The following is a 14,774-nucleotide window of genomic DNA, read 5'->3' on the forward strand; positions in this document are numbered from 1 at the left end:
ATGGATGCATGTATGATTTTTAGAACTTATGAACTTTAATTCTTTAAAACACTAATTGTAGAACCATAAACTAGAGAGTTTAGATCCTTGGATGTTCTTGAATAACAAGATAATATGAAGAACAAACTAGGAAGTTTGGTTCTTACAACAAGTAAGTAAACACTAACTAAGAACATGTAACAAAATAACAACAATGAACAAGTAACTAGTCAACAACATAAAACAAGTGATGATGATGATTATGCATGTGTGTGTGTTCGGTTTTAGGGAGAAAAAGAGAAGGAAAAGATGTCTTGCAACTTACCAAGTTAGAGAGAAAGAGAGAAGAATGAAAGCAAGTAAGAGTGTGTGTAATATGAAAGTGTAATGCTAGTAATAAGGTGGTCAAGATTTTTGAAAACCAAACCCCACTCCCCTAGGCCATATGGCCGTGATTCCCTCACCACCAATGGGGGAGGTGGTGCCCATCATGTTTATGCATGCTTCCTTGACTCAAATTTGGTGATTAGGGGTGTTTTATGGAAAAAGAATGGGTAATTAACATGCATTTAGATTCCTTACTAGTTAGTTAATCCAATTAAGTCTAAGTGATACTTACATAAATAAAATGGGCTAATAAGTCCATTAAGGTGAGGTAGGGTGGGCTTATAAGCCTTATTCATGAGTCCATTAGCTTTGTTAAGCCCAAGTTCAAGTATTTAACAAATAAATCCAATTAAAGCCCAAATAACTAACTAGTCACCATAGTTAATTAAAATAATTAATAAAATTAATTATGAATGTAAATAATACTTGAAAATATTATTCGTGCAAGTCCCGGGTGTCACAAAGACGTTTCGGGCAATTAAAGTCAAGTTCGGGCAATCATGGAAACAAGTAAATGTAATAACATACATTTGTTTAATCACAAGTATTAATAATAATAATTATTAATAAATAAAAGTTGGAAAAATCCAGGGTCGTTACATTACCCACCTGTTAAAGAAAATTTCGTCCCGAAATTTTAAGCTGAATCTGAAGGTGATGGAGGAGGTGGGAAAAGGTGAGGATACTTCTGTCTCATTTGATCCTCTCGTTCCCAAGTAAACTCAGGTCCTCGTTTGGCATTCCATCGAACTCGGACAATCGGAATCCTATTGTGTTTCAACTCTTTGACTTCACGTTCCATAATTTCAACATGCTCTTCCACAAAGTGAAGTTTGTCGTCAATAGTAAGTTCCTCCAATGGTATGATCAGTTCAGGTGGAGCAAGACACTTCTTCAAGTTTGATACGTGGAAGGTAGGATGAACTGAGCTCAATTGTGTTGGAAGGTCAAGACGATAAGCAACGGGTCCAACACGCTCCAAAATTTCAAAAGGACCAATGTACCGTGGGTTTAACTTTCCGCGCTTTCCAAAACGAATCACACCCTTTCAAGGTGCAACCTTCAACATAACGTGGTCACCAACGTTGAATTCAAAGTCCTTACGTTTACTATCAGCATAACTCTTTTGGCGATCACGAGCAACCTTGAGTCTGTTTTGAATTTGGGCAATCTTCTCTGATGTTTCGTGGACTATCTCGGGCCCGGTGAGTTGCACTTCACCTAGCTCGGCCCAACAAAGAGGAGAACGGCACTTACGGCCATACAATGCTTCAAAAGGTGCAGCTTTAATGCTCGAGTGGTAACTGTTGTTGTAAGAGAATTTGGCGAGTGGCAAGTGCCTTTCCCAGGCCTTTCCAAAATCAATAACACATGCACGTAGCATGTCCTCCAAGGTTTGAATTGTTCGTTCACTTTGCCCGTCAGTCTGAGGGTGATATGCAGTGCTCATGTCGAGACGAGTTCCCATGGCTTCTTGCAAAGAACGCCAAAATCTAGAAGCAAATCGAGGATCACGATCGGAGATGATCGATAAGGGTATACCGTGTCGTGATACAACCTCTTTAATATAAAGTTGAGCAAGTCTCTCCATTGTATCGGTTTCTTTCATTGCTAAGAAATGTGCAGTCTTGGTAAGACGGTCAACAATAACCCAAACGGTATCGTATCCGCCCACTGTCTTTGGCAGTTTGGTGATAAAGTCCATAGTTATCATCTCCCACTTCCATTGTGGGATTTCCGGCTGTTGAAGTAACCCAGAAGGTTTTTGATGCTCGGCTTTAACCTTTGAGCAAGTCAAACACTTACTAACATAAGCTGCAACGTCTTTCTTGAGATTCAGCCACCAATATTGTTCTTTAATATCATGGTACATCTTGCCCGCTCCGGGGTGAATCGAATATCTTGACTTGTGAGCTTCATCCAATATGAGGCTCCGTAAGTCTCCATAGCGTGGTACCCAAATTCTTCCGGCATAACATCGGAGTCCGGATTCTCTAACCTCGAATTTAGAGACGAGAATGTTCAAATATTCATATCGTAAGTGCTTCTCTATGAGAGCCTGTTCTTGGGCTGCTCGGATTTGGTTCTGGAGATTGGAATGAATCGTGATGTTCAATGCTCGAACGCGAAGAGGTGCCGATCTCTCCTTTCGGCTTAAGGCGTCAGCAACAACGTTGGCCTTACCCGGATGATAGCGAAGTTCACACTTGTAATCATTTAGCGTCTCAATCCACCTTCGTTGTCTCATATTCAAATGTTTCTGATCGAATATATGCTGGAGACTCTTGTGATCGGTGAAGATAGTGCATTTAGTTTCATAAAGGTAGTGCCTCCACAATTTGAGCGCGAAGACAACGGCTCCAAGTTCAAGATCGTGTGTAGTATAGTTTCGTTCGTGGATCTTAAGTTGACGAGAAGCATAGGCGATGACCTTCGTGCGTTGCATAAGCACACAACCATAACCAGTTTTCGAGGCGTCGCAGTAAACAACAAAATCGTCATTACCCTCAGGAAGTGATAGGATAGGCGCGGTGGTTAACTTCCGTTTCAAGAATTGAAACGCTTTCTCTTGCTCGTCTCCCCAAACAAATTTCTTTCCTTTGTGAGTGCGTGCGGTTAGCGGACGTGAAATCAGAGAGAAACCTTCGATAAACCTTCGGTAATAACCGGAAAGACCCAAAAATTGGCGGATGTGAGTCAGAGTAGTGGGGGTCTCCCACTTGCTGATAGCTTCGATCATGGAGGGATCAACTTTGATGCCCTGGTCACTCACAACATGACCCAAAAACTGAACTTCCTTCAACCAGAATTCACACTTGGAAAACTTTGCGTAAAGTTGCTCACGTCTCAAAAGTTCAAGTACTAATCGGAGATGATGCTCGTGTTCTTCTTCGCTCTTAGAGTAGATGAGGATATCATCTATGAAGACTATAACAAATTTGTCCAAGTACGGCTTGCAAACATGATTCATAAGGTCCATAAATACAGCAGGTGCATTGGTCAGACCGAATGGCATTACAAGAAACTCATAATGTCCGTAGCGGGTTCTAAATGCAGTTTTCATCACGTCACTTTCCTTCACCCTCAACTGGTGATAGCCGGATCGTAAATCGATCTTTGAGTAAACACACGATCCTTGCAGTTGGTCAAAAAGATCGTCAATTCGTGGGAGAGGATATCGATTCTTGATTGTTAATTTGTTGAGCTCACGGTAGTCGATACACATTTGGAAGGATCCATCCTTCTTCTTTACAAACAACACAGGCGCGCCCCACGGCGAAGAACTCGGTTGAATAAACCCTCGATCAAGTAACTCTTGCAGCTGGCTTTGCAATTCTTGCATCTCGGAAGGTGCAAGTCTATAGGGTGCGCGAGCTACAGGTGCAGCTCCTGGCACTAAGTCGATTTGAAATTCTACTGCCCTCGGTGGCGGTAATCCCGGCAATTCTTCGGGAAAGACATCGGGAAATTCGTTCACAATACGCACATCTTCCACTTTCTTCTCCTCGGTTTCTACGGTTTTCACATGAGCTAGGACAGCAAGGCGTCCTTTCTTCATTATTTTCTGTGCTTTAATGCAACTGATGAGGTTCAATTGAGAGCTACATCTCTCTCCATAAATGATCAATGGCTCGCCATCTCCTTGCGGTATACGAAGAGCTTTGTCTCCACAAATAATCTCGGCTCTTATCTTAGTCAACCAATCCATGCCAACAATAACATCAAAACTTCCCAACTTAATGGGTATCAAGTCTATCTCAAAGTCTACACCGGCTATGTTGATAATAGCCCCTCGGCCAATTTGGTCAACTTTTTCAAGTTTTCCGTTGGCTACCTCGACAAGCATACTTTCCTTTAAAGGAACTAACGACCAATCTAACTTATCACAAAAATGTCTACACACATAGCTCCTATCAGCACCAGTATCAAATAGGACAGAAGCTAAAAGATTGTTGATTTCGAATATACCTGTCACCAAGTCGGGGTTGTCACGTGCGTCCCTTGCATTAACATTGAAGGCTCTAGCACGTGGTGGTCCGCCATCTTTACGCTTGTTTGGGCACTCGTTTCTGAAATGGCCCGTCTTCCCGCATTCATAACACTTCTTAGGCCCATTGTGGTTGTGGTTTGGCTTCACATTCAATGTAGTAATCTTGCAATCCTTCCCAACATGCCCGGTCCGTTGGCACTTCTCGCAAACAACATTACAATACCCGGTGTGGTGCTTGTAGCACCTCTTGCATTGTGGTAGGGTTCCCTTGTAGTTCGGGTTAGAGCTTGTGCCGGGGTTGGTGTTGTTGTTTTGCCTGAAACCTTCATGTCGCTTCGCCGGGTTTTGATCATAGTTTCTACCTCGGTTGTTGTTGTTGTGGTTGTTGTCCCATTTCCTCTTCTCGCCACTACCAGTTTCAAACTTAGCCTTCTCCGGCTCGTCAAGGATGATTTGATTCAAGAGAGTATGCGCCATGCGCATTGCTTCGGGAACACTTGGTGGCTTGGATGAGGTAACATTGCCCTTGATGGACTTAGGAAGTCCCGAGAAGTATTTTTCCAAGCGCTTAAATTCGGGGGTGACCATGGTCGGGCACATAAGAGCCAACTCTAAAAACCTACGATTGTAACTGTTAAGGTCGTTCCCTACGGTCTTCAATTGCATAAATTCAATTTCCATCTTTTGGATTTCGGTCCTCGGACAGTATTCCTCGATCATAGCAGATTTAAATTCTTCCCAAGGCGTAGCATACGCCTCATCAATTCCTTGCGCTTGGGCCATGGTATTTCACCATGTAAGCGCGCCATCGGAAAGCGTGCAAGATGCAAATTTCGTTTTGTTAGCCTCAGAGCAATTGCTAACCCTGAATACCGATTCTAACTTTTCGAACCATCTTGTGAGACCGACTGGTCCCTCAGTGCCACTGAAGTAGTGCGGCTTACAGCTTTGGAATTCCTTATATGTACACCCAATTTGGACGGGTGGAACAACCGATGGTGGTGGTGGTGGTGGAGCTTGGGGTTGCCTTTCAGCTAGAGCAGCAGCAACACGCTCGTTAATCATTTCCTCAATTTGTGCTGCGGTAGGGGTTGATCTCCCGTTGGCCATGATGTTCTAAACAAACATTTTGACTCAAGTCAAAATCCAGTATGCAAATAACAATAATATAGTGTATAACAATCAACATGAAAACAGCACAACACATGTTGATTAAGTAACGCAAGCAGATATAAGTACCACAAAACCATGATAATGTAAATAGAACACTTGTGCAAAAAGTAAACAACACAAATTTCCATTCATTAAAGATAATAAGTTCCATACATTACAATAAGTTCGTACGATACATAAGTGAAATATGAAATTCCAAAAGAGATTACAATACAGAATCTAATACAAAGTCCTACGGTGATGGTGGGTGCAAGATGTCCAAAACCTGAGCCAACTGCTCCTCAAGCTCAGTAACTCGGGCCTGAAGAATCTCAATCTCCCGCCTCAGTCCCTCATTAGAGGAAGATGGTGGGGCAGGTGGTGTTGGCGGTGCAGGTGGTGCTGGTGGTGCTGAAGTAGATGGTCCGGCTCTGGGTGGAGATGGTAATATCAGTAGGTCAGCAGGGTACGGCACCAGCCGTTTACGAGCAGTAATCCTCTGACGCCGACCAAAAGCGTCAGTGATAGTACGACCCGGAATAATGCCAGCGAAGCGATACCGCTTCTTCAGCGGGGTAGAGGGTGCCTGAATCGGTCTGTCAGCGGGATCCTCCTCATCACTGGAGTCATCAGATGAGGTGTCGTCTGAAGGAGCATCGGTGGAAGACCCATCGTCTGAATCATGTGGTGGTGACACGGGTGGCTCAACTGGATATCCGAAGGCGGCCAACATCTGTCGGTGTCGGTCTGGCGTAATCACGACTAGGTATCCGTCGGGAGTGCGTCGGCAGGGAGTGCGCCAGTGATTACGAAAAGGACCTTCCCCGAACTCCGCGGGGATCTCCATACCACCAATGCGAGCCAGTTGCCTCGGGGGTCTGGAAGAAGACGCTGGGGCAGGTGCACTAGAGCTAGCTCCGGAAGTGGAAGCGCCGGGATCGCCAGTGGGTGTCGGGGCCGGAATATCGGCAGGAGCAGCAGTAGCAGCAGGTGTAGCAGTAGGTGGGACAACGGGGTCTGAGCTTGTACTGCCCGGAATGCCAGCAGGTGGAACGTCCGACATCTGAACAAGGAAAAATAAATTTTCCATGTCAGTAAGTCATAAAGCACGCAAATAATTGGCCAATAGTTTAAATCATGTATAACAGTAACTAGCATGGCAATAACAGCAAATCGTATGAAAGTAGCATGCAATCGAAAGCAAATAATAGCATGCAGTAGTGAAAACATGTAGTAACATACGGCATATAGCAGTAAAGGTAAGCAGCAACATGTAGTAAACACAGCGGAAACAAGTAAACTAGCAAGTTGTAGATTAGTCCTATTAGTGAATCCTACTCGGGTCGGTCTTAGACTCACTAATGCATCCTAATTCCCTACAACCAAGGCTCTGATACCAAATGTGACGCCCCGTACTAAATCATCATGTACGGACCATCATCAACATGATCATTACAAGGTTAAGTACTATATGCGTTTTCAAAACAGAGTTTGCATTCATTAATAAAAGTGACGTCATAACAAACGTCGAATGTTTTACAATCCAAAAGTAAGCTTCACTAAGTAGAAGCATTAAATAAGTGTACGTGACCACAAAGGTCGTTACATAACATAGTTCCAAAAGTATATAAGTTTGAATGCAAGATAAGTAGTCATGCGATAACAACTCTAAGCAGCGGGTTCTACAGCACGACTAGTATGATAGCGGAAGCGACTTCAAGCACCTGAGAAATACACGCTTAAAAAGGTCAACACAAAGGTTGGTGAGCTATAGTTTAAGTATAACAGTAATGTAAGTAGGCCACGAGATTTCGGTGCTACAACGAGCGTTTCAAAAGTATGTAAAAGTATATGCTTAACCGCGGGCACCCGGTAACTAACTTAACGTTTATGTACCCCCTGAAAGTGCACTTGGAAAGTGCGTATAACCTCGAAGTATTAAACACTCGTTAAATGCTAGCGCGACTAGCCCGAGTGGGGATGTCAAACCCTATGGATCCATATCTAAGATTCGCGTTCACGGTTCAAAAACCAATGACTAAACGTTACCGAGCTAAAGGGAATGTTTCTGCCGTTATATAACCCACACATATATAAAGTTTAAGTACTCGTGCCTATTATGTAAAACATAAAATGCGCATGTATTCTCAGTTCCCAAAATAAGTTAAAGTAAAAAGGGAAAGCTATAACTCACAATGATAAGTAGCGGTAAAATAGTAGTAATGTAGAGTCGGGAAAGTGTGCAAGTAATCGGTCCAAAAGTCCTCAACCTAAGTCAATAGTACTAAGTCAGTAGCTTGTCTTAAAAGGTTTATAAGTATGTAAATAAGGTCATAAAGGTCATCATCAAACATCATCAAACGAAAGGTATAAGTATGTTTTGTTCATAAAGGAAGTTTTAAAATGAAGGCTGACTTCGGTCAGTCACCACGGTCTCTATACCTACTGAAATAAGGTGATACCAGTGGCCATGGCTCCGTATATGAGTCCCTTAAGTGTGGTAAAAATCTCAGAAGCAAACTCGTCTTAGTTTGACCGTGGCGACGGTTTAAGTGCGAGTAGGTCAGAATTTTCTGCACAACGTTAAAGGACCTAGTGACGATCGGAGGGCCATAAATCCTAAACCGTAACTCGTATTAAGACGAGTCCTAAACGAAAAATTATCTACTCGAATAGAGCTAACTGAATATCACAGTTACAGTAGCCCAGGTGTTCGGGTATGACTCAGAAAACAGTAAACAGAAAACAGGAACAGGGAACAGAAAAGTAAATGGACCTAGTGACGATCGGAGGGCCATAGACTCTAAACCGTAACTCGTATGAAGACGAGTCTTATATGAAAAGTTATCTACTCGAAAATTTCTATCCAAAATTCAAGGTTAGATCAACCCAGACCTAATGGTCTGTTACGAATTCAGCTGATCAGAAAGTTGGACAGAAACAGTAAGTTAAGTGAGTTCCGGTGGTCTTGGTGCTTGATGCTCATCATGGTTCTCATCCTTGATGCATATAGCTTCAAGTGTACAACTCATGAAGGTGTTTACATCATCTTTAACCAAGTCTTGACCATCATAACCCACATGCAAGTTTATGTAAAGTCATTAAGTTAAATCATAAGTACTAACACTTGAATCCTTACTTTAGGGAAACCATAAGTTACAAAACTTTGATTATCAACTAGTAAAGTGTAATTAGAGTGCAAGAATGAAAGTGATAAACTAAATAAACAAGTACCAAGTTCATGAGTTCCATACTTTTAAAGATTCAAGCCTAGGTCTTGATCTTTAGAAAGTAAACTTTAAGTTTACTAACATGGATGCATGTATGATTTTTAGAACTTATGAACTTTAATTCTTTAAAACACTAATTGTAGAACCATAAACTAGAGAGTTTAGATCCTTGGATGTTCTTGAATAACAAGATAATATGAAGAACAAACTAGGAAGTTTGGTTCTTACAACAAGTAAGTAAACACTAACTAAGAACATGTAACAAAATAACAACAATGAACAAGTAACTAGTCAACAACATAAAACAAGTGATGATGATGATTATGCATGTGTGTGTGTTCGGTTTTAGGGAGAAAAAGAGAAGGAAAAGATGTCTTGCAACTTACCAAGTTAGAGAGAAAGAGAAAAGAAAGAAAGCAAGTAAGAGTGTGTGTAATATGAAAGTGTAATGCTAGTAATAAGGTGGTCAAGATTTTTGAAAACCAAACCCCACTCCCCTAGGCCATATGGCCGTGATTCCCTCACCACCAATGGGGGAGGTGGTGCCCATCATGTTTATGCATGCTTCCTTGACTCAAATTTGGTGATTAGGGGTGTTTTATGGAAAAAGAATGGGTAATTAACATGCATTTAGATTCCTTACTAGTTAGTTAATCCAATTAAGTCTAAGTGATACTTACATAAATAAAATGGGCTAATAAGTCCATTAAGGTGAGGTAGGGTGGGCTTATAAGCCTTATTCATGAGTCCATTAGCTTTGTTAAGCCCAAGTTCAAGTATTTAACAAATAAATTCAATTAAAGCCCAAATAACTAACTAGTCACCATAGTTAATTAAAATAATTAATAAAATTAATTATGAATGTAAATAATACTTGAAAATATTATTCGTGCAAGTCCCGGGTGTCACAAAGACGTTTCGGGCAATTAAAGTCAAGTTCGGGCAATCATGGAAACAAGTAAATGTAATAACATACATTTGTTTAATCACAAGTATTAATAATAATAATTATTAATAAATAAAAGTTGGAAAAATCCAGGGTCGTTACATTGGAGAATTCAGATCTCGGGGAGATCTCGTTTGAACTTTTTAGGGAGATCTCGGCATCTCGGAATAATCTCGGGGAGATCTCGGACGTTGACTTACGTTGACTTTAAAGTTTTTTTTTAATAAAAATATACATAAAAACATAAATTTATGTATAATTATATACGTTTTTATGAGATTTTACAAATATATCCGAGAAGTGAGCGAGAAAATCTTAGAAATTACGAATTTTACAAGAAATACTTACAAATTTGCAAGAAAATCCGAGAAATCGTGGCTTTGACTAAGTTTTAACCCCGTTGAACGAGAAATCTCGGGAGATGAACATCTCGTCTCGGTTGCCTTCTAAAAACGAGATATCGGGGAAGATTTCGGGAGATTTACAACACCGTGGTCACCCAACAATAATGCTTGAAGCAGTCGCCTCGTATGATTTGTGGATTTGACACACTTACTTTGGACCACCTGGTTCAAATAATGATATCAATGTGTTAAACCAATCCGATTTATTCAAAGAGCTCCTTGAAGATAGAGCTCCATCGTGTAACAATACAGTGAATGGGAAACATTTTACAAAAGGATATTATTTAACGGATGAAATTTATCCTGATTGGGTGACACTTGTTAAATCGTTCAAAAGTATGGTTGAACCAAAAACATCAAAATTCAAAAGGTACCAAGAGTCAGCAAGAAAGAATATCGAACGAGCTTTCGATGTACTTCAAGGTTGTTTTGCAATCATTAAAAGTCCTGCAAGACAATTCTATATCGAGAAAATTCAATGCATTATGTATACGTGCGTGATTTTACACAACATGATAACTGAAGATAATGGTCGAGCTTTTTGTGGGTTAGAGGAGGATTATCACCCGGTTCGTCGTGCATTAACAATACGAGAAAAGGTAGATATGCATTTGAGAATGGACAAAGAAATACGCGATTCTACCATTCATCGTTTCCTCCGAGACATACTTATCGAACACATTTGGAGTTTACCACCAAATGCACGTATTAGACATAACTCACAAGCAGGAGCTTTGGCAATTCCCGAGCATGTCAATGACAATGATGAAGCAGGCCCTTCGAGAACTAATAACCAAGATGAAGAGGAGGACGAAGACGAAGACGAGCGCAACGAGTAGTTTAATTTTTTTATTTAATTATGCAATGTAATCTTACATTTCGAATTTTTTATTTGTCTTTTTTTTGTTTAATAATGTAATTTTTAATTAATATTAAAATTTATGTTTTAAAAAATTAATTATTTAATGAACGGATTAGCATTTAGTGGTTGGTTTTTGATATGAAGAAGGTGCTGATATGACGCTCATGTAACAGTTAGCGATGGAATGACATGCTGTCATAGTTAAGACTTAAAGTGCTCTTAAAAATACTCGTAGTTAAGACTTAAGAGTGCTCTTAAAAAAACTATGTACTAGTACGAGTATTATTTATTCAGGGACTATGGGCCTGACGCACTAGAATTTTGGACAAATTTCAACCGTCGTGGGTCCACTTAGCAAACAACTAAAAAGAGGAACTGTATTGGCAAAAGTCAAAAATTTGAAGTACTATACATGTAAATAATCAAAAACAGAAAATAACAAGACCATGACCGAGGTTCCCAAATTGCAGAAACCCTAGAACTAATAATCAGATTCGAAAGAACAAAAGGATGGAAGAACGCAAATTAGCATCTCCATTGGTTGCTCCGATCATCTTTATACTCGTTTTGATTTATCATTTATTTGACAAGTTCCTCATAGTTGCAAAACAGGTACCAAAATACTATCCAATGCGCTTTTTTTTAATGTAATCTATAAACTATAAATTTACAGTTTGATAATGATACAAAATTATGAATCATATTTAAGCGAAAAATATTTGTGAGCTGTATTGTAAACAAATAGCCGATCGAAGCTTTATTTTAAATAATAAATATAACTAGTAATGATTTATTATATCTAGAATTCGTTTATGTGATTTGATCTGAGCTATTGTTTTATTATTCTATTGTTACTGATTTTTTTTAAATAATATGAATATGAATATGAATATTAACAGCATTGATAGATACTGTAGTAGATAAATAATGTCAAGAAATTGATATATTTATGAGTTTCTTGTGTTTTTTTTTTTTTTTTTTTTTTTTTTTTTAAATCAGAAAGTTAGAGTGAATGAGAAGGATGCGGAATTGCGTGCCGAAATCAAGCAATTGTTGAAGGAGGCAGCTACATTATCAGAGTTAGTACTACTTACTGCATATTCACTTATTGTATATTGTTATAATCTAAGTGAAAAATGGAAAACAGTCGAATAGAAAATTTATTGTATAGCTGCTGCATTTTCACTAATTGTATTGTATTTTGCTATAATCTAAAGTGGGAAACAGTCGTCTACAAAACTGTACAAAAAGTATCGTATACCTGCTACATTTTCACTAATTGTATTCTACATTTTGCAGGCCTTCAACGTTTGCTCAATCTGCAAAATTGAAGAGAATGGCTGCAGCTAAGGGGAGAGAGCTCTCAACAAGTATGATATGTACATTTTTGTATATCAGCATTGAATATTCTATTTATCTCAACAACCTCCACAATGAAATTTTCACAAATTTTATTTATATTTATTTTATTATTATTATTTTTTTCATGATATTATCGTTTTTCGACTTTCATTTTAGGTTTTCATGCCAAAATATTTTGTTCTAGTGGCAATTCACTATCTATGATCATTTCCAACCTTAGTTATCTGTAAAATTAGTTGGCTTATTTTACAAGTAAGAATATTATTTACACATACCGTAACAACTTTACGCGATATGCAGGCCAAAATACTGCCAGAAAGGATGTAAGACCATTAGTTAACTTGTTAGAAAAATTGTTGCTGATTGGTAAGGTGAGTTATTTAATATTTCTATTCCGTTGACACCAACTATATGAATATATATTTTGTTATAATATTAGTATTTTCTCTGGACAGGTTCTTATGTACGTTCTATTGATCGTGTGGTTCTGGCGGATTCCTGTCGCTGCCATATCTAAAGAACTTGTCGAGCCTTTTGGTAATTCTTTGTGTACCCCTGTTTGTTTACAACCCAGGTTGTTGACCAACTTACACTACAAAATTTCTCTATCCAATAAATGCTCAACTTTAAAAGAAATTTAAAAAAAAAAAAAAAAGAGTTTTTGGGCATGCCCATATTTGATAACCATATTTGAGTATTGGTCACGTACAAGGATGCAAATCTCACTACTCGGGAGTACTCGGTCGGGACTTTTTAGGGAGTATTCGGCAACTCGGTGAGTATTTGGCAACTCGGGCAGTATTCGGATGTTGACCAAAGTTGACTTTTACCGATTTTTGACCTGTTATGACCGATTTTTCGAGTAATTCTGAGTTTTGGCCTGTTTTGACTGAGTTATGACCTATTTTTCAAGTAAATCTGATAATTCTAGTCATGATCTTTCAACACACTCTATACAAGTGCTTTCATATGCATTGCATTTTCAATATTCACTCAACTCAGCTTTTTATGCAGGGAGATTCTTATCATGGAAAACTGAAGGTTCTATCAACAATGATGTAATGGTAAATTAACACAAACTAGATGCATCATTTAACCATTTTCCTTTTTATGTCACAAGGGGTCAAGTAATGTACATAGGGTCTGTAACTATTTATGAGCATTTTATTTTATTCGTATTTATAAGATGGGCACGTTAAATTTCCTTTTGAGAATATCCCAAACTAAGTGACGTTTCCCCTTTCTGATATCTTGCTCATTAGCAATCATTTTAAACTAATGATTGTACACCCTTTGTCACAATTTAATAATCCAGTATTCTTTTTTGTGTTGTCCCAAATTAACAGTTCACTTCCATGAATATATAAGAAAAATGTGGTAATGTTCTTTTATACCCTTAAGATATGCTTGTAAAACAAAAAAGTAGGTAAAAAGTAAGGGGGTAAAACCAAGGTTGGAGAACTCGGAACTCGGGGGATCTCGGATGGACAATTTTGTAGAGATCTCGGCAGAACTCGGGGAGATATCGGATGTTGACTTGCGTTGACTTTTCAGTTTTTTTAATATGTGTGTGTGCGCGTGTGTCGAGTTGCAATTATTTTTTCCCCCACCTTCAAGATCCGTGTATTTTTTCATATTGGCTAATAGTCGAACTATTTGTTTTAACCATGTGCCAACTCAGTCCATTTTTAATCCGTAACACTCAATTTTTATTGCAGGTTGGTGTTATACCATGGGTGATATTATCCAACAGGGTTGGCAAATACTTTGTCAATAAAGTCTTCAAGTACGTTGCATGAAAAAGGGTTGTATTAATTAACTATATCAATTTTAACCGTAATGGAGCTCAGGTGAATTCTTGACTGTAGCAAAAACAACAAGTTAAAATGTTATCATCAGGGCTCTAAACTATATCTTTATATTTACTACCTCCGTCCCTAAATTATTGTTCAGTATTTCATTTTGGGATGTCCCAAATTAATTGTCTACTTCCATAAATAGAAAGGAAATGAGATATTTCATTGGTGGATCTGGAGAGAGAAGATATTTCATTGGTGGAGAAATAAAGTTAGTGGGATTTTCTAAAACTGTGTGTTTTTTCTCTGGGGACAATTAATCTGCCTGTGTCTGTATAGGAATGCATACGGTGATTTAAGAACTGTATTTTTGTTCATCAACGGTTGTACCATGCTGAACAAATATGTCGAACTTTTGAGTTATATATTATTGGAAGTGTTGTAAATAATCTAATCTAAATTAAATCTCATTGTTACTCGAGAATACAATTGTTTTTAACTAGCTTTAATAGCCCGTGCGTTGCACGGTGGCTTAAAAAGTTGGTATAGTAATACGTTAATATTCGTACATATTGTATGTTACAAATATTCCATGACACTAAACTAATAAATAGATTTCTACTCGTTACCCAACCAACCCATTTTACATGTACAATAATCTTTAA

General features: G+C 38.7%; 1 protein-coding gene across 1 annotated transcript; it reads left to right on the forward strand.

Moving 5' to 3' along the window:
- Positions 1-11,365: 11,365 nt before the first annotated feature.
- Positions 11,366-14,569, forward strand: LOC139849045 (protein GET1-like). Its single transcript, XM_071838721.1, has 7 exons — positions 11,366-11,563; positions 11,951-12,030; positions 12,251-12,321; positions 12,614-12,684; positions 12,769-12,850; positions 13,328-13,377; positions 14,032-14,569. The coding sequence occupies exons 1-7, from the start codon at positions 11,462-11,464 to the stop codon at positions 14,110-14,112; spliced, it is 537 nt and encodes a 178-aa protein (XP_071694822.1). The 5' UTR covers positions 11,366-11,461; the 3' UTR covers positions 14,113-14,569.
- The last annotated feature ends 205 nt before the right edge of the window (positions 14,570-14,774 follow it).

The sequence above is a fragment of the Rutidosis leptorrhynchoides genome, chromosome 5 (assembly GCF_046630445.1).
Source record: "Rutidosis leptorrhynchoides isolate AG116_Rl617_1_P2 chromosome 5, CSIRO_AGI_Rlap_v1, whole genome shotgun sequence".
NCBI classification, from domain to species: Eukaryota; Viridiplantae; Streptophyta; class Magnoliopsida; order Asterales; family Asteraceae; genus Rutidosis; species Rutidosis leptorrhynchoides.